This window comes from Sarcophilus harrisii, chromosome 1 (assembly GCF_902635505.1).
Source record: "Sarcophilus harrisii chromosome 1, mSarHar1.11, whole genome shotgun sequence".
In the NCBI taxonomy this organism is placed as follows: domain Eukaryota; kingdom Metazoa; phylum Chordata; class Mammalia; order Dasyuromorphia; family Dasyuridae; genus Sarcophilus; species Sarcophilus harrisii.
In genome coordinates this window covers 119,646,134-119,667,347 of record NC_045426.1, presented here as the reverse complement: position 1 = coordinate 119,667,347, position 21,214 = coordinate 119,646,134, and the positions used below count along the sequence as shown (strand labels likewise).

Genomic DNA, 21,214 nt, shown 5'->3' with positions numbered 1-21,214 from the left:
AAAAAAATTAAAAAAAAAAAAACCTTTGCTATAGGGTACAATAAAATTTGAATTTGGTGTCTTTTGAAGACAGTCTATTTCATTAGCACATATGAGACTAATATAAGGAGAATTCAGATGAGAAGTTTTGATTAGAATCCAGAAACTGTATATCATTGCTAAATTGGCCCATTTTTCCTGTTGTAATTTTATCTTTTTTTTTTTTAATGAAGCCTCTAGGGGAAAAATTAAATGTCTGCTGGATCAATTTCCACCTAAAAATACACAGTATCTGCAGTGGTAGTTCCTGCAGATTCAAGAAAGCATCCTTTAGGGGCAACCTATTTACCGACCCGTTCTGATGGATTGTAGGTCAGCTTTTCCTTTATATCTTGCTGTTAGTTTTTAGGAATTTCTATACTTTTCTTTTTCTGGCAATAAACTCAAAACACCTACAAAAATGGATATTGTTTGAGGAAAGTGGGTAAGTACCTGGTATACTATAAACAGATCCCTGACCCAAAATGCTACAGATTAAACTCTAGAGGCATCATCTTATTAACTCCTCTCTGAAAATTCAACTGATCTCTATTGAGCACCTGTTTCATGTAAAATATATATCAATGAAGGTCCAGAGATAAGATAGCATATGGCACATTAATGAGTAAGGTAAGAGGCTTATAGAATCACAAGTTCATAGTTTAACAGCTGGAAGGGACCTCAAGATCATCTAATTCAATTCTTTTGTTTTACAGAGTTGAAAATTAAGGCCCATAGTCATTCCATCTGATGGAAGCTTCCCTCTCCCCTGAGACAAGGAAGCTCTATTCTTCTTCACCCTAATGAGGCTTTAGACCTCATGACTCAAGAAATGAGCTTGAGGTTTTGGCCTGTTTCATTTTTCCCTTTAACTTCTGGAATAAGGCAGGGGCAATAAAGGCCCCAAACCTGGGAGTTTCAGCCATGACGACTTTGAAGGCACAATTCCAGGCTGGGGGTTGTTATCAGCCCAGCAGGCAAGCTCCTGAGAAGCCTGAATGCTTCAAGGCCAGAAAAAGAGTCTTTGGACTTTAAACTTGGTAGAACCATGTACTAGTTAATAGGCACTGAGTTAATCTATGAACCTAATGCCCTCCATGTCTCAGAAACTGAGATGTTTTAAGATATAAATTGTTATGAATATGTTCATAAATGTGTTATGAAGATTATGCTTCTGTGCCTCTTCTCTAATATTTTTAAAGTTGTTCTTGCTGTACCTTTAAAGTAAACATTCCTTTGTGAAAGCTAATTTGACTGTTAAATGAAACTGGGGGAGTAAGGGTTGCCTAAAATTAGGGGAGTCTAATTGGTAAGGGCCTGGATAAATGGAAAAGCAAATGAATATTTTCCTGCAATACTATTAAGGACACTGAAGACTAGAATAAATAAAAAAGAGTAAGAGTACTCATAACTGAAGTGACAAGGATAAGGCAGAGGTACCTGAATTGAGGCTGAAGGACTACAAAGTTTTTGTGAGGCTGAAATGAGGAAGGAGTACATTGCAGGTATGGGGGTTCAGGTGCCAGTGCATTGTGATGAGAGATGGGATGCTAGACTTAGAATGACTGACATCAGTCAGTTAATAATATTGTAATTATGTCAATATTATAATAATATATAATATTATTAATTAATATGATAATATTATGTTAACATTATTATTAACATTATAATTAGTTAAAAATGTTAATAATGTTATTATTATTAACACCTACCTCCCCATTTACTGTGAGTCATAAAAGATGATATGTGTAAAAGTTCTTAACACAATGCCTGGTATGTAGTAGGTGCTAAATAAAACACTTGTTTCGTTCGTCTTTATTTTGACTCGTACTGCATGGTTGATGACAATGTTGAGATGGGATGGGACTCATGTTCAGCACCTCTTACCTCTCCCTTTCTGATAGGGCTCTAGGCCTTTAATTCAGTTAAATTTAACAAACATTTATTAAGCACCTACTACATCTTAGGAATGACGCCAAGTGCTAGCCATTTGTAAGTCAGGAAGACCTGGATTTTATTCCTGTTATCGAAATATCTCAGCTGTGTGATTGCCAGACATGTGGCTTAACTTGACAGGGCCTTCAAGCACCTTTCTAAGTCTATTAAAGTTACAGCCCAGTTGTTAACTGTTTTATTGTACAGGAATGTAGTGAATAAAGTGCTAAATTCAGTGTTAAGAAGACCTGGGTTCAAAGTTCATCTCAGATATTGTGTTTATAGAGGAGTTTTCTCACATGAAGTCCCTTCCACCCATGATAGCACAGACCCCAACAAGAACCAAACCAAACATACTGACTGTCCCTGTAGAACACAACTGTTTAGGATTCTCAGCCGGTTTCATTATTGAAAAAATGAGAAGGAGCCCTTTCATTAGTTAAATTAGAACAGGGTTTCTTTGTAATTTTGTTGCATTTTTTTCCTAACCATTGCTAAATGATTTTCATGTTCATTATACAAATCAAAGAGAGATGCCTCCCAGAAAAGGGCCAGCTGGAAGCATCAGAACTTGGTGTCTAAGTCTCCTATTATTCTAGTTTTTTTGAACAAGCTACAACTGTACAAGGTGCTCTAGAACCTTCAAAGCCTTGACCCTAGAGAGAATGAATGCACTTACCTCGGCATACTGGGCTACAGCACTGGCTTCCACAGCATATACTTTCCTAGCTCCAGCCTGCACAGCAAAGAAGGAAAGAATTCCAGATCCACAGCCAACATCTAGGACCACCTTTAATAAGAGGGGGAAGACAGAAGGACATGGGGGGGGGAAGGAGGATGTAATCAAATACCTACAAATAAATAAATATATGTTATAGGCACTTTTTATTTGAATTCTTTTCAGGATTTCCATAGTAAACAACCATTCCAACTCACATTTACAAGCTTTGAAGATTTATTAGTATTTTTCTTAAGGAAATCTTATGGTTTAGTAAACAGTACACTAGACCTGACATCAGGAATAATAATAATGATGATGATAAAATAGCCAGCATTTATATAGCACTCTGAAGTTCACAAAAGCACTTTGCAAATATCCTCATTTCCCCCCCTCAAAACAGCATTAGTAGAAGGTATGATGATTACTTTCATTTTACAGATGGGGAAACTAAGGCCAAAGGAGGTTAAATGACTTAGCCAAAGTAACAGCACTAGAAGTTGGATTTGAATTTTAGTCTTTTGGGCTGCAGGTCCAGTACTCTATCTTTTGTACCACCTAGCTGCCAGGAAGATCAAAATCCTACCTCACTTTATTAGTTGTAGTATTCTGGGTAAGTCACTTAGTTTTTCCTGTGTCTCAGTTTCCTTATCTGAGGAGTTTGGATTTGATGGGATTGAAGATCCCTTCCAGGTCTAAACATATGATCCCATGAGATTAGTAGAATATTATCTTCATTATATAAAGGAAGAAAGTGAGGCTTTTAGAGATGAAGTAATCCATGAGAAGTAAGGTCTCTTTGAAGAGTTAATTTTTCTCCCTAAGATTTGTTGGTTTCAATAATATTCAAATTCCCAAATAATTGATGGGAAAAGGAAATCAAGATCCCCTTTGTAAGCTGAACAAATTGAGAGATGATATGATTTTTTTTCTTCAGGATGCGCTGCTGCTGGTGGGTACTAATCTCTTAGGGAGGGAGGAAGCTTACCTATCTTTATTTGGACCTTAATGCTGTTAGGACTATATCGCAACCTTTTTATGCAAACATTTCTTTGCAAAGTCAAGGATGCCTTTGACATGAGTGTATACTTATGTGTGATCATGAAACCTTAACTGCTTTGACATTCTTCATACTTTGGCTTTTTAATATGGAATGTACCATTTTGTAACTATAAGAACTACACATGTACAAGAAACACATGTAAGCAAAATTTATATGATATCAACAGAATTTTATGGAGTTTCAGTAGAATTAAAAAAAGAGAGAAATTGAAAATTTTCTCATGATTTTAATATTCCCCCTTTCCCTCTAATCTTCTCTGTATACATACCACCAATCTAAGAAAGGGCTTTTTAATTTTTCTCCTCAAAACAATATTAAATAATTCTTTGCCCTCTCTCCCATTAGAAGTCATTTGCTTAATAGCAAATGGTTATGAGAAGTCAACTTGGTTAAATGGAACATATGCTAGATTTGAAGACTGAGTTCAAATCCTGATTGCCATTTATGATCTGGGTTATCCCAGGCAAGCTACTTAACATCTATAGGTCTTACTTTCCTTGTCTGTAAAACTGTGGGGTTAAGCTAGATCAGAGATCAGCAAATTACTTGAAGACCAAATCCAGGCATGTTTGGTGCAAAGAATAGTTGTTTATTTATTTATTTACCTATTTATCCATTTGTTTGTTTGTTTAAGACAATTGGGGTTAAGTGACTTGCCCAGAATCATAAAGCTACTGAGTATTATTAAGTGTCTGAGGATAGATTTAAACTCAAGTGCTCCTGACTTCAAAGCTAGTGCTCTATTCATTGAGCCACCTAGCTGCTCCCAAAGAATAGTTTTTTATATTTATATTTTTGTTTATTTTTATTTGTTTATTCATTTGTTTGTTTGTTTTTTCTGAGGCAATTGGGGTTAAGTGACTTGCTCAAGGTCACACAGCCAGGAAGTGTTGGGTGTCTGAGAACAAATTTGAACTCAGGTCCTCCTGAAGTCAGGAGGTACTCTATCTATTGCTCTACCTAGCTGCCCCAGTTTTTTTTTTTTTAATATTTTTAAATGCAATTATTTTAAAATGTAAAAACCATTCTTAGCTCATGGAGCAATAGTAATTTGTGAATCTCTGATCTAGATGATCTAATAAGGCTCCCTTTCAGCTCTAAAGTCTATGATGATCTTAAGTAGATATCTTTGGCAGCATTAAAACATTAGAAAGGATTTGTTTACATGAAAGAATGAATATAATTTACAAGGCTATAAATTATAATAGAGCTGACATCGCAGATTGAGATTCTATTTCAGCAGCAATTTAGGTGCTTTGGTCCATTAACCATAGGATTCAGAGCATGAAGGAAGCTTAGAGATCACACAATCCAACCCTTTCATCTATAGGTGAGAAAACTGAGGCAGAGAGAACATAAGCAATTGGTAAAAGTTTCAGAGCCTGGCCTTGACTATGTCTAAGTTTAGGGATCATTTAGTTCTTTTATTATACTTCTTGGACTCTTTCCACTTTGGGATAGCTGTTTTGATATTTCTAGGACAGATACTGGGCAGAACAATCACTTTGGCATTCATTCCTTTGGACTAAACTATTTTCTTGTTTCAAGATACAAGGTTAATCACAGAGGAAGTGATTTGTTTGGGAGAAATTGTTAAAAGCTTCAAGTTTCTTGATTCCAGTCATCTCTCTGTCTTTCTCTCTCTGTGTCTCTTGTTTGTCTCTTTCTCTTTCTCTCCACACCCATATCAACATACCTTTGTGTCAGGATCACAGTGAGAGAAGAGTAGATTTAAGAGACTCATCAAAAGGATCTGGATTTCTTCAGAAGAAAAATAAAACTCTGATAGAATGATGTATGAGTTTGCTGATGTGAGAACTTAGTTATGCCTTCTTATCCTGCACCATTCTCTTCTATAGTTTTCTATAAAACCTCAATGAAAGACTTACCCTATTATGTTACTAGAGCAGTGGTTCTCAAACTTTTTTTTTTATCTCAAGACCCCATTACACTATTTTTTAAAATAATATTTTATTTTCCTCCAATTACATGTTAAAACAATTTTAAAGATTTTGTGTTTTTTTAAGTTTTGAACTTAAAATTGTTTCTTTCTCTCTCCTTCCCCTCATCCCACACTGAGATGGCAAGTAATCTGACATAGGTTATACATGTGTAATCATGTAGAACATTTCCATATTAGTAATTTTTATAAGAAGACTAAAATAACAACAAAAAGAAAGGAAAGAAGGAAGAGAAAAATAGTATTCTTTAGATAATATCAGTTCTTTCTCTGTAGATGGATAGCATGTTTCATTTTGAATCTTTTGGGATTGTCTTGGATTGTATTGCTGACGATATCTGTCATTCACAATTTTTCATTTTTCAAAATTGCTATTATGTTCAATGTTCTCCTAGTTCTGCTCACTTCACTTGGCATCAGTTCACATAAGTCTTTCCAGGTCTTTCTGAACTCATCCTGCTTTTCATTTTTTATAGCACAATAATATTTCATCACAATCACATTACACAATTTGTACAGCCATTCCCCAATTTATGGGCATCCCCTCAACTTCCAATTCTTAGCCACAATAAAAAGAACTATTATAAATATTTTTGTCCAAGTAGAGTCTTTTCCCTTTTGGGGAGGATATCTTTAGGAAATAGACCAAGAAATGGTATTGTTCAATCAAAGGGTTTACACAGTTTAAAGCCTGTGGGCATAATCCCAAATTGCTTGCAGAATTGTTGAATCAATTCATAATTCTACCAATAATGTACCAATGTTCCAATTTTCCTACATCCTCTCCAAGAGTTATCATTTTTCTTTTTCATCAAATAAGTCAATGTAATGGATATGAGGTGTTACCTCAGAGTTGTTTTAATTTATACTTCTTTAATCAACAGTGATTTAAAGCATTTTTGTGTGATCATACAGAGTTTTGATTTCCTCTTCTGAAAATTTCCTGTTTATATTTTTGGCTGTCCCCCCTCACACTCTTTAAAATTATTAATGACTCCACAAAGATTTTGGTTATCTTGGTTAGATATATTTATATTTATTCCAATAGAAATTAAAGCTGATAATTTAAAAATATTAATTCATTTGTTGACAATAAACCCCATTATGTTAACACAAAATAACATGAAAATGACCAAATTTCTAAAACAAAAAATATAGATGAGAAGAAGCATTATTTCATCTATCTTTGCAAATCCCTTTAATGTCTGTCTTAGTAGAAGAGAAAGAGATTCTTATATTTGCTATTACATTCAATCTATTGCAATATGTTATTTTGAAGGAAGAGTTTGAAGATAATCTGGCCTCACATAGATATACATTTGGAAAAAGAAGCATATTGTAACCAATGATTTATATGTGAAAAGTAGCAAAAATAATAAAAGACACATTTTAGAAAAGCAAAAGTGTTGGTTATGTAATCAAAGTGAACGATATTAGGCACAATATATTCATTTTGATTACATAACCAAAACTTTGGATTTGTTTGGATTACCAATAATCCAACTCATTTTCCTCCTCCTATTCAATCTACCATCCCTCTCTGCAGCTCCCACCTGAAATTGTATGTATTGATAAACTATCTCAATAGGTTGTTAATCCAATTGTATATCATAATCTGGAAAATATGCATTTTTACCCATTTAGTTTTGAGTACCTAAGAACTATTATGGTTCTGGGCTTCATGCAATATGTACAATGTCCTATACAAAAGGAACACCTGGAAAACCTCACCATCTATGAGAAATTTTACATTTAGACTTTATGCATGAAATCCTCCACAACAGATATTAACAAAATAATAGACATGATGCATTCCTTTTTGTGATGCTTTCATTGATATTCAGGAAATCATGGCAAAAAGTTACCTCTAATTGCATATGTTAGGGACTTACCTATATTTTTATATTCCCGAAAGACACCCTGTAAAAGGAGACTCTTTAAGTATGTGTTTTGCCTTACAAAATCCACTGTTTTGTTGTAATCAATAAGTCATAAGCATAGTAGGATCTTTTATATCCTATATCATAGGGGTCAGCATGTGACCCTGAGTGCATCCAAGCTATATTAAAATGGAATTGGGAAATACTTAGCAAAATAAACAGAAATACAATAAAATAAAAGTAGCATTACATTTTAAAACTAATGTGTGGATTCTTATCTATAGTTTCCCTGTTTCTATTAGAGTTTGTTCCCCCAGCTCTACATAACTCGATCAACTGTGTAACTGGTTATTTCAACTGTGGTTGACAATTGTCTGTGAAAGTCTATCTGTTTCCTTCTCATTACTAACAGAGATGGGAATTTTCTTTTTTAGAAATGTCTTGAAAACTGATTCCAAAGGAAAGACACTGATCCTAATTATCACCATTGCTTAGAGAAATTTAACTCACATGTGCTAAGAAAGTGGGCATAGTTTTTAAGAATATGGAAACTGGGAGCAAACACATCAAGAAAATACGTCATAATTTAAGGGCCATCATGGGGATGATTAAAATATTTGACATTTATATAGTGTTTTTAGGTTTACAAAGCATTTTATATCCATTATCTCACTATATCTCTCCCCACAAGAAAGAATCTCATGGAGGAGGCAGTACAACTATGGTCCCCAAATCACAGCTGAAGAAATAATGAGCCACAGATAAGCTTCAGAGAAGTTAAAGTGATTTCCTGAAGACTACATGTCTAGGGGAGCTATGAGCTATAGTGCTAACTGTTCTCTGGAGACATTAACATACCCAAAGGGGATAAAGAATCTGTTGCTTATATTTTCATCATATCTTCAGGTTCTGATTAACAGAGGAGGAGAGAATTCTCTGAATCCCTTTCCAGTTCTAGACAGATGAATCAAGATCTAACTTTGCCTCCAATCCATACCTGTTACATGATTTGTATTTGTCCATTTTCCTTCAATATAAAAAAAAAGTACAAATATCGAAGTCAATGAAATTTTGAATGGAAGAAAAGCAAAGAATTATTTTGTAAACATTTTCCCAGGCAACTGAAGTTAAGTTTTTTTGACTCTTTTAGCACATAAAAACAAGCCAACCACAGATAGGAACTATCCAGGGTCCTTACACCAGGATCATGCAGTGTTGACATAGATACAGTGCCATTAGTTTGGGAGAACATGCTGTGAGTAATGTGCCCAGAGTACTCTGTTACATTAATTCTACAGCTGTTGCCTTATCCCTTACTGTTTCTCAGGGCTTTGGGTGATTAGCAGCATGGCCAAGTAAAAATGCCACCCAATCCCAGTAATTTGCTATGAAGCTGGCCGTGCTCATAAAAATATCAACAAATAGCTCTCTACCACCTACCCAGTGGAAATCATTATTCATGCAGCCATGGTCCATTGCAAGATCACACATGACTGCATCTCAGGGGGCAAAACATGATACATGGACTGTAATAAATAGCTTTGAGAAAAGATGGAATACCCATTGCCTTTCCTAAAATATTCCTCAGCACAAAATTAAATATTTTGGATACTAACTTCCTAGCCACTTTTGAGTGCTCCTGCACTTAAGTCACAGATAGGATTTAGAATAAAAAGGGCCCTTAAAGGACATTTAGTCCACTTCTGTCACCGAACAGAGGAAGGAATGGAGGTGCAGAGTGATGTAATGATTGCTCTAGGTCACACAGTTAACTGGTATTTGAACCATGTCTTTTAAGTCACATCGAGATAGTTTAGTTTCCTCTTGGTGTAATCATAATAAAGTGCTTATCAAATTTATGACCAGGAATGAAATAGGATTTTCCTTTCATTAAAATTTTTAAGCTTAGATTCATAACACTTTCATTTTTGAATATGGATGTGTGTGTGTGTGTGTGTGTTCATTTAGCTATCTAGAAAATCAAAAAGGTCAGAAAGCTCTGAATTCAAGTTACAATTCTAAAATTCAATACTGATATGACTAAGATCTAGTTATTTAACTAAACTTCATGAACTGGTTTCCTCATCTGTAAAATGGGTTTAATAATAATCCTTGTACTACCTACCTCCTAAATGATGAGGAAAAAATTTTAAACCCTAGAGTGTCATAGAAATATGAGATATTATTATTACTTCACTTGGCACATGAAACTCAAATACTTGGAAATACAGTCGTGAAACTGAGATAGGAATGGGAAACAGTCTTGAGAGCCACTATGCATATGGAATAAAACAGCAAGTTCCAATGTGATATCTCTGCTCTCTCAACTATGTCCAGAATCTACAGAGAAAACAAAACAAAACAATCCTTCATGACAAATGTGGGCTCTGATGAAAGCCCACAGCTTCAAATGTAGATAGACTGGATTTTTAAGACTAAGGGAGACAAGTGGCTATTAAGACAGCTAACACTGTCATGCTCTTTCATATGGTAGCAGAAGAGGGCTTGGGGCCATCACAGTGCCCCTAATCTCATTTCTTTATCCCAGGCCCAGATTTTATTGAGCCCGTTTTTCATTTTGCCACTGGAAAGTTGTCAAGAGGCTGGTCATGTTGGAGAGGTCTGGGGGCACAGGATAGGGAGGTTCATGTCATGGGAGAAGATTATCCTCCCAAACTAGATGCCAAATGAGATCCCCAGGGAAAATTAGACCTCTAAAGAGATGACCTGAAATGGCATTTACATTTTAACTGAGGAATTACTGAAGATAGATTTTTGGCCTTTTCCTAGGGATAGGCTGTTAGTGAAATCACCCCTGCACTATTGGGGAATGTTTCCAGCATACTAACTGTTTTCCTAGCTATGGTAGATGCTGAATAAGCTGAATAAAATTATGGACCCCTAAAGCTGTGGCGGCTAGTGGTCAGTGCAAATTTGATGAAGTTCTACTTGGATCATAAGTTTATATCCCTCCTTTTAGATTTGGCTTTAAACATCTCCCCCTTCTCCAGATATGGAAGGACAGTGGTATGCATTTAAATTCATAGGGTCAGAGCACCACCTATTTCAACTCTCTCATTTTACAGATGAAGACATTGAGACCCAAGAAGGTTAGTTAAATCATTTATCCAAGGTCATTCAAGTAATAAATGTTACAGAAGGGATCTGAACCCATATATCTTCTTACTTAAAATTCAACACACTTTTCACAATAACACATGCCATTAAAAGTTTACATGAGGAGGAAAACTCCACACTTACCTAGAAAAACTAGGTAAGTGGTCCTGGATCAGACTGGGGATTCCTTGCTTAAATAGAAGGCAACTGGATGTGGCTGGCAGTGGGGATGCGCAGCTGCCTGAAAGTCATGTCCTAAATTCTGTAGGTAGTATGGAAATGAACCTTCCCATTTATTGAGTAATGCTATGATTTATACTGTGCTAAGTGCTAGGGATACAATGTCAAAAAAAGAGAAAAAATTGCTCACTCTCAGGGACTTCCATTATACTAGGGAGATAACATACAAATGTATTGCATGTATAACATGAGTGTTGTTGCAGAGGACCTTGGGGTCAAAGAATTAAGGAAGGTGTATGTTAAGATTAGAAAGGCAAGGTGGGGGGAGAGAGAGAGAGAAGAAAAGAGAAGAAAAGAGAAGAGAAGAGAGAAGGAGACAGTAAAAGGGAGGGAGCGAGGGAGGGATGAAGGAAGGAGGAGAGGGAGAGAGAGAGACAAGCAAAGAGAAACAGAGTGACAGAGATAGAGATACATACATACATACATATATATATATATATATATATATATATATATACATACACACACACACACACACACACACACACACAGAAAAACAGAGATAGGAGAGAAGAGGAAAGGAGAGAAAATGAATGTGTGTCCAAGGGTATATGAGGTATGAAGCATGAGTTTTTTTGGTTGGAGTAAATGGAATGATGTGTGGTTGTGTGGTTAAAGATTAGAAAGAAAAGATGTACTGCAATTGTGTGTCAGTGTAGTGTAGTATAGTGTGTGTGTGTGTGTAAAACAGAGGATTTTGGGATGAAAAAAATTACGAGGTCTGAGTATTGAAATCCAAAAGTTTGGGTTGAACTCCTAGAATAGCACAACTCTAATCAGGAATTATGTGAACGTGGGCAGAGTAAAGATCACTAGGGGAAGTAAAGGTTGGTATGCACTTTAACCCCTGAGATGGTATAGGATTCTCCCTGTGGGCCCTACCTCAAGGTTATTATAAAATCAAAGGATTTAATGTATATAAAGTACTTCATGTAAATGTTAGAAGTTAGGATTATTTTTAATAATAGTAGAAAGGTAATATGGTGCAGTGGATAGAGATAGTCTCAGAATCTAGAAGACCGAGCACAATGTCTAGCATGTAGCAAGTGCTTCATGAACTTGTTAGTGACTGCTTCTACATATATTGGCTGTGTGTTCAAGTCTTAACTCTGACATGAACTACCTATGAGACCCTGGATAAATACTCTCAAAACCCAAAGTCAATTCCCTAAAATGACAGACTGTAAAACAGTTGTAGATTTGGATCAACAGAAGTTGCTTCCTCACAAATAGTTTCTCATAGAAATGCAATCAGAGGACTCCCCCCTTTCCTGTTCTCTCAAAACAAACAAAAAATATTTTCCCAAATCCTCCACTTATAACACTTATAATAACCATATTAATAAAAAAAAAGTTATATAGAAACAAGTTATTGAGAACCTGGGCAGGGTAATGGAAAGATATTTGGATTTGAAATAAAAGGAATTGGGTTCTAATACTGATTGACTGGTACTTAAGGAATCCTTTGACCATGGGATGGTGGCTTACCTTTGTATACCTGTACTTTTTCTTCTATAAAATTAAGGAATGGGACTTAGGTAAGGGTTTCTTTACCTGGACTCTAAGAACTTGTATTAAAATTATTTGATACTGCATTTTCATATTTTTGATTTCCATTCCTTTTTTTAAGTGAGACAATTAGGATTAAATGATTTGCCTAGGGATACGGCTCTAAGCAGTATTAAGTGTCTGAGGCAGGATTTGAACTCAGGTTCTCCTGACTTCATTCTCAAAGAGGACCAAAATGACATCACTATGTTGAGTTGAGTTACAGTGTATCCAACTATGTAGCAGATCAATATGAGCTCAGAATGCTCTGCCACAGGTTGGACACAAATAGTGAATATGTGGGTAGCTTCTTTAACTTTGTGCATCTCATGTTTCTTCTGAACTAATTCAGTTCTGCTTTGCTCATAGCGCACAGTACTTTCTGATGAGAGCACGCCATGCTGGGTGGTCCTGTACCAGTGTCTCCCATGTCATACAATTGATTCGAAAGTTCTTAAGAGAGACCTTGAGAGTGTCCTTGTATTGTCTTTTCTGAGCATCTTGTGAATGCTTGATTCCTGGGTGTTCTAGCTACTCCTTTTTATGATTCTTTGTATTTTGTTTCAGGCCTTGAAAAGCATTATTTTGGGAAGGGATCTATATGCTTTACCACCACTCCAACAGAAGCAGTAAAGATCCTCTGGACTAAAATTTTAAAGTCACTCCCTTCTAGCTCTAGATTCTATGATACTTATCAAATGCTATTGTTACCATTATCCTTATTATTATTCTGAGACAAAGAAATCAAGTGTGATTCAATTTCTTGGAAAAAAGAAGAACATTCTGCACATTCCTAAAATCAACAAGGAGAAAAGTACCAGATTTACCCTTTTTTTCTAACTCTCTTTCCAAGTAGGTTTTCCCCCTCTCAAATGTCTTTAAATGCTTTTCCAGGATTGGCTCTTTTATTTGCCATTTAAATGGTCTTCAATTCTTAACTATATTAGTATCTGCCCTGAACTCCCATTAGTGTTGGCCCCATATTATTCTTGTCTGTCATATACCTCACCTATGGCTAACCTTCCAGTTGCCCTGTTTCCTAAACTGACTTCCTTTTCCTGATCTTGCACAGCTGTCTTCTGACATGCCTAGACATATTTGAGATGATTATGCCCACCACAACACCATGGTTCAGTATTTAGTTATAATTTTTACTTTTTACAGATTTCTGATGGCTGCCTATTTCTTTTCTTTCCCTTGACCTGTTGATCTATTTGACATGATTCCCAAATTCTTGACTGACTGAAAAACACTTAACAACTGAATAAACACAAGGCAGGTGGAACTGCTGGGTCTTCAACATCTGTCAGGGTCCTTACATTTCCAAGTTTATTTTTCTAAAAAAATTCTCTAGCATTCTCAGGAATTTGAAGATTACTTTCTCTTTTAGACCTTCACAGCTGGGACCTAAATCTCCTGGGCTCTTTCACATAATTACTTTCCTCCCACTTTAATTACTACAGGAAAGTTCTGCTGCTAGAGTTCCTCAGATAGAACTCAACATCTGTTACCCAATGAAACATATTTTCAATCAAAGAGCAGCAATCAATCAACCACTGCCAGGTTGATGCTTCTGTGTTCCTGTATCTTCCTTCTGCTTGGGGCCCACAAGTAATGATCAATGGTAAGGATAGAGAGGGAACAAGGGAAGGACAGATGAAACCAAAGTTGAAGATTCAAGATGCATCTAGCCAATTTTCTAACTCCTGAGATTGTTTTTTCTTCAGTAAAATGGAAATAATAATGGGATAGTTAGGAAAGAACAATTGAAAATGTGAGTTAGCATTAGTATTATTCTTTCAGCTCATCTGCCCATGATAAATTACTCCACCACACAGTTCTAATGGTTTTCTCTGATTATAAAGCCCATCTGGAAGAATCCAGAAAAAGAATACTCTCTGAGCTTACTAATAGCAGAGTGGAAAGAGGGATGGATCTGGAGTCAAGAACCCTAGGTCAAAAAAATCCCAGTTCAGGCTAGAACATAGTTTGCACTCCTAAAATCAACAGGATAAACAATACCAGATTTATCTTTTCTCTCTAATTCCCTTTCCAGATAGATTATTGTTTCCTGTACTCTCTCAAATGTCTTTGAGTACCTCCCAGGGTTGGCTGGGAGGGCATTCATTTGACCATGTGATGTTGGGCATATCATTTCATCACTAAGAATCTTCAATTCCTCATACTTAAAATTGAAATAATATTTATATTATCACATAATGTAAATAAAATGCTTTTTATATATTAAATTGTCATAGATGTCAGCTATGACTATTATCTATCTCATAAGTTTGTGAGGAAAGTGGTTGAAAGTATTTGTATATATGTTATGTTTCATAGATTGCACATATTCTTAGATTTTCCTCTAATGCATCTACCAGTTATGCAGATTTTTCCTCATTGTGCTGATTTTTCCTCTTTTTTATCTTAAAAATTTCATATGGGATGACCCTTTGGTGAGGTATAGCTTAGGAGGGATACTGGGGGAAACTAAGGTGATTCCTTTTCAGAGTCTCTTGCTAAGATAAAATCTTAATATCTTATTTTAAAAATTTTATTTATTTTCAATTCAGGGAACAAAACAAGTATTTCCATAATTCAGTACAATAAAAAGATGATTGCACATCATCCTGCACATCTTGGTATTCCCTCCAAATATACAGTTATCATGTAAATTTCTTCCTTTCCCTCTTTTTCCTCCTACTCTCACCTTATAGGTGGCTACCATCAGATACAAATTAGTACATATATGTAAAATTAGTCTATAATACTTCTATTTATTAGTTTTTTCCTCTGGATGCACATAGTGTCTGTCTTCATATGGCCTTTATTTTTCCAATTGTTATAATAGTCAAAATTACTTAATTGCTCAGTCATTTTTTTTTCTTTCTTTCTTTTCTTTTCTTTTTTTTTGCTGAGGCAATTGGGGTCAAGTGACTTGCCCAGCATCACACAGCTAGGACGTGTTAAGCGTCTGAGGCCAGATTTGAACTCAGGTCCTCCTGACTTCAGGGGTGATGCTCTATTCACTATACCACCTATTATCCCTGTTCTCTTCTCACCCTCCTACTCCTCACTTCACCCATCCCTCCAAGAATACCTCCCATTTGTTCCCCCACACCCTCTATCTCAACTTATATACCCTTCCAAAAGTCTTCCCCTTCTCTCCCCCACCCTCCAAAATCTCAATATGCGCAGTCTTTTACAAGTCCCTCTCCAACCCTGTCCTCCAATTTTGTCATATTTTTCCATATTTGGAAGAGTTGTACAATCTTCCAGATATACAGAGTGTTTCCTCTTCAACCCAGATAAGAGTAAGATTTCAACATAACCAACCACTTAATCTACCTGCTTCTTCTGTATTAAGTCTTCCTTTCATACCCTATTTTTATAATATAATTATTCCCTTTTACCTTTTCTTACTCAATTGTTGGATTATCTGAAAGTTATAATAAAAACAATCTAAAAACAATAATATATGAAACTATTAAGGGAAATTTCCCTGATGATCTAGAACAAGAGAGCAAAGTAGAAATAAAAAAAAAATCTATAGTTCACCATCTGAAGGAGATTCCCAGGAAGAAAACTTACGGAATATCATAGCCAAGTTCATAACTTTCAGATTAAGAAGAAAATATTACGAGGCACTGGATTGGATTTTGGGAAGATGTAAATAGATTGGTCAATTTCAAGCTCTCCAGATTTTCCCCACAAACAGAAGAAATTTGCACCTTAGGGTGAACAAAGATTGGTGAAAAATCAAGTAGACTTGGAGCAGAACAGGGGTCCTTCTGGTACAATCCAAGAACAGAAGACAAAAAAGCCCTGGCCAAGAATTAAGCAATGTCAAGTACAAACATCTCTAGGCTACCTCTGCAGAAATGGGGAGTTTCAGCAAAAGCAAAATTTCACCTCCTGGATATTTGAGGAGTTGGGGGTCTGAGTCTGGGAAGATTGAGGAAACCTCAGCTGATTAGAAACACTAGGTCCAGCTGTACTGCAGAGACCAAGCCCTGGGCAAGAAGGAACTAGCATTTGATGAGTGCTGAAGCAGTGGAGCAGGGAAGCTCCTGCAAGCACTGGCAGGAGCGGGGAGCTTTTGGTTTGGGGTACCTGGTCAGAAGGGAGAGCTGAACTGAAGCCAGAGGCATCATTCCTCCATCCCACTATTAGAGGTGTTTACATTAATATTGCTTATTAAAAAATGAACTTGCTAAGAAGAAAGACCCAACCGTAAAAACTTATTATGGGAACAGGGAAGACTGGAGGTCATTTATAGAGGAGGACACTGAAGTAAAAAAAGCTTCTACCCCAAAGGGTAACATGAAATGGCTCCCTACCCAGAGAGTATATATAGAACTCAAAAAAGAATTTAGAAATAAAATGAGAGACATTGAAGAAAAACTAAAAAAAAATCCAAGAAAAACAAAAAGATTATGACAAAAAGCTAATCATGAGAAAAGACACAGAGTCTCAATGATGAAAATAATTCTTTGAAAATTAGAATTGGGCAAGGGGAAGCCAGTAAATCTGTGAGAGACCAAGAAATAACAAAATAGATTATAAAGAATGAAAAAATTGAACAGAATGTTAAACATCTTATTAAAAAAACAGATCTGGAGAACAGATCAAGAAGAGAAAATACAAGAATAATTGGACTGACTGAAAGTTATGACCCCCCAAAAAAAACCTTGATACAATAATGCAAGAAATAATTCAAGAAAATTGTTTTGGAGTGATGGAACATGAGAAGAAAGTAGAAATAGAAAAAAATCTAACAATTACCACTTCAAAGAGATACTTTGTGAAAAACACATAGGAATATTCTTGCCAAATTTTGAAATTCCTAGATCAAAGAGAAAATTTTGCAAGAAACAAGAAAAAAATAATTCAAATATGTTGGAGCTACAATTAGAATTGTACAGGACTTGTCAGCAGCCACAATTAAAGACCACAGGTCCAAGAGTCATATCTACTGACAATCAAAAGAACTAGGCCTGTGGCCAAAAATATCACATCCAGCAAAATTATCTGTACTATTGAATAAGAAAAAATGGACATTCAATGAACTTACAGATTTTCAAAACTGTCTGTCAACCAAACCTTTATGTAATAGAAAATTTAACATATAAAAGCTAATATCAAAAATCAATTTCAAGGAACTCAACATGACAAATTCTTTCTGTTTTTTCTCTCCATGGGAAATATATACCATATGTTTAAAATTGATATCAACAATAGGGTAGCTCAACAGAAAAACTGGGCAAAGTTAAGGTAAAAATAGTAATTATGTTATATAAATGAGGTACAGAGGAAGAATAGATACAGAGACATTAAAGGGAGTTGAAGAACTCATAGTTCTGAAAACCTACTCATATCGGGGGATGGGCTAAATAGGCAACACTATATCATGAAGGATACAGTACCCTCCGAAATCTATAAAGAAATAATGAGGGAGGGATGAATGGATGGGAAAGCAAAAGATGAGGGAAGAAGACAAGAAAGGGATGTGTGTATGTGTGTGTGTGTTGGAAGGGAGCAGGGCATGTGTGTGCATGTATATATCTATATACATATACATAAATATACCTTTTCTTTTGCTTGGGAGTTGGGGGATCAAAAGGAAAAGAGAATAAAGTAAAAAAGGTGTGTAGCAGAGAGCAAAAGATCAGTTTACAAGTAAAAATGGACATTTGTGGCAGTTAGTTGGTATAGTAGATAGAGCACCAGCCCTGAAGTCAGGAGGACCTGAGGTCAAATCTGCCCTCAGATACTTAATACTTCCTGGATGTGTGATCCTGGGCAAGTCACTTAACCCCAATTGTCTCAGCAAAAAAAAGAAAGAAAAAGAAAAAATGGACATCCATGAATATAACTTCTTCTACACACACACACACACACACACACACACACATATACTTTCTTGAACTGGAAAAAACTAGGAGAAAATATATGAGCAACAAGAAAACTCTAGGAGAAAATATGAGCAACAAGAAAAAAAATTATTTAAATATTGTGGAAATATAGTCAGGATTTCACAAGATCTAACAGTTTCTACTTTAAAAGGCCATATATTTTGAAGAATAAAAGAGCTGTCATTGTATCTAAGAATAGCTTACTCAGTAAAGTTGAGTATAATTCTGAATGGAAAAAAATGGACATTTGACCAACTGAAAGACTTTTAAGTATTTGTAACCAAAAGAACATAACTCATTGGAAAATTTAATATAAAAAATCCAGAAGGAATGTAAGGAAAACATTAAAGACTTATTATAAGACACCCATTAAGGTCAAACTGCTTGCTTATTATATGTATGAAAATGTTATCAGTATTCTTAAAACTCTCATCATTGCTATGGTAGTTTGAAAAATGTTGAGATATGTATGATGGGGTGAAAACTAAATTGTATTAAGAAACTAAGTTGTATTAAAAAGATTAAAATGTTATTTTCAACAAAAGAAAGCTTTTATACATATGCTATAGAAATATAGAACTATAATTATTGTGCTTTCCTTCTTGGATTCTTAATCCTAAGATTAGCTCTAGAACACAAGTGAAAGCAGATCCTTGTAATAAAAAAAATGATATTTGAGAATTTTAAAGAAGAGAGAGATCAGGGTTTGGATCTTATTTTTTGTCTTTTCCTTTCTGTAATTATTAAACAGATCTTGGTTCTTCTGTGGGATAAGATGAGAAAGGGAAGGTGGTATTAAAAATGAACAACCTTGATTGCCAAGTCAAAGAACTCAAACTATAAATGAAGTATTACAAAAGTTTTTTTTTTTCATAAGAGGAAAGACCTATTCACACTTATGGATAAGGATAATTATTCTGACAGTACTGGGAAGGAAATGTTGGAAAGAGGACTGAGAAGAGGCAGAAAGATTTGTTCAGAAGCTATTGGAAGAGTTCAAGTGGGTAGTAATAAATGTTAGTGCATGGATAGTAACAGGATGAATAGTAAGGAACAGTCAGGTAAAAAAGGTCAGATGCTGTTAAGGTAAGAATCAACAGCATCAAGTTGACATCTGGACATGGGAAGTAAGGGAGAATGAAGAGGCAAAGGGAACCTTGTTTTATATCAATCAAGTTTTCCCCTCTACACAAGTTTTTGCTTTTGATGCACATTAGTAATGTTTCATTTTCAAGTTCACAGGGATTCTAGAAGAGTTACTAGCGAGGGTGAATACAGAAGGATCATTTTTCTTATTTCCCTTAGAAAATGAAATCTGTTATCTGTGGGAATTAAAGTGTTATGAAAAACTACTTTACTTAGGTAGAGCTGAGCAATATTACAATTTTGGAACAGGGATAGTTATTCCCAACAGTTTAGGGGTATGAAGGAAAATAGAGAAATTGCAATGAATTGCATTGGTAAGTGGAAAAGAAATCATCAAATTATTCACAATGTTTCCTTTATGTTGTAAATAACTTTTTCCATTGCTAAGAGAAATGGTCTTGAAGATTGCTTCTTGGGGGAGAAGAAAAGAGGCTCTGTCCCAAAGGGGTAAATTCCCTTTGGATTTTACATATGAAATTTGGTGGTGAGGAAAGCAGATCCTTAGGTTTCTAATAAAAGATATAGTCTTAAGCATCTACATTCACAGAAGTATATCAGTTGCAATATCAAAAATCCTAAATGACAATATAACCTTACCTAGTTTATAAAAACGAATCAGACATAATGAATGGGTATTGTGGCAATCACAGTTTTATTGACATCAAATGCAGGGAGTAATGGTTATGGTATAAGTAGAAAGAACAGAACAGAGGAAAGAGAGGTAATGGAGGAAGAACTGATAAGATTTGGCCACGTGGGATGGAAATTCAGAACTGAGAATGACCTTTAGTTTTCAACAGCCACCATTGCTACCAAAATCAAATGTACCAAACAGAATGTTTAAATCAGTTTCTAATATTCTTATTTAGAGAGCTCAGCATCAGTTTTACATTTTCTTAGAGCCTTTTGTCTGAATCTTTTTGCCCCTATTAAATTCTACCTTGTAATTGCCACAATAGTGGTGTTGTGCTAGAACCCGAAGTTAGGAAAACTGGAGTTCAAATCTACCTAACATTAAAAACTTAATAGCTGTGTTAACTTGGGAAAATCATGTAAATCCTCTGAGTCTCCATTTCCCCACCTATAAACTGAGAATAATAACAGTCTTTGAGACACATGGCTATTGTAGGGATCAAATGAAATAGATTTGTGCTTCCCAAATCCTAGAACAACATAGAAAAATCAGTTATTATCATTTACACTCAGTAATATATGTGTTACCCCTTATTCCTACCTTAGCATATTAAAAGGTTCTCTCAAAGTAAAATTGCAAATTAGTTTATTCCAAAATTATGAATATGTATTACATTTTAAACTTTAATTATCTCCTAATATGTTTACTCTAAAGACTGACTTGTTTTGTGATACAATTAGAGAAGAAAAAAGGATTAGGATTCATCATTCATTCTAAGTCCCTTTTAAAATATTTTATTGACACATTTTTCCTGTCATTTCCTATTGATAATCTTCTTTAACCTCCCCTCCCCAACAAATAATAGTCTACTAAAACACATCCATATATTGATCATTTCTGAAAATGTATCTCTCATTCTGTTCCTATGATCTATCACCTATGTACCAGAAGGTAGGAGTTGTGAAATCATGATTGGCCACTGCATTGATCAGAGTTCTTAGTTCTCTTACTGAGGTTCCTGCACAAACTATTTCACA

The 21,214-nt window shown here is 35.3% G+C and overlaps 1 protein-coding gene across 3 annotated transcripts in view; it reads right to left on the bottom strand.

The window, feature by feature from the left end:
- Nucleotides 1-21,214, bottom strand: part of LOC100925499 (histone-arginine methyltransferase CARM1-like) — a 233,559-nt gene that overhangs the window by 64,792 nt on the left and 147,553 nt on the right. For 2 of the 3 annotated variants that reach the window (XM_031962269.1, XM_031962264.1), the window contains exon 5: nucleotides 2,636-2,746. In XM_031962269.1, the coding sequence (XP_031818129.1) occupies nucleotides 2,636-2,746 (111 nt within the window). The remainder of the gene's footprint in view (nucleotides 1-2,635; nucleotides 2,747-21,214) is intronic. The other variant, XM_031962277.1, reaches the window with a different exon arrangement.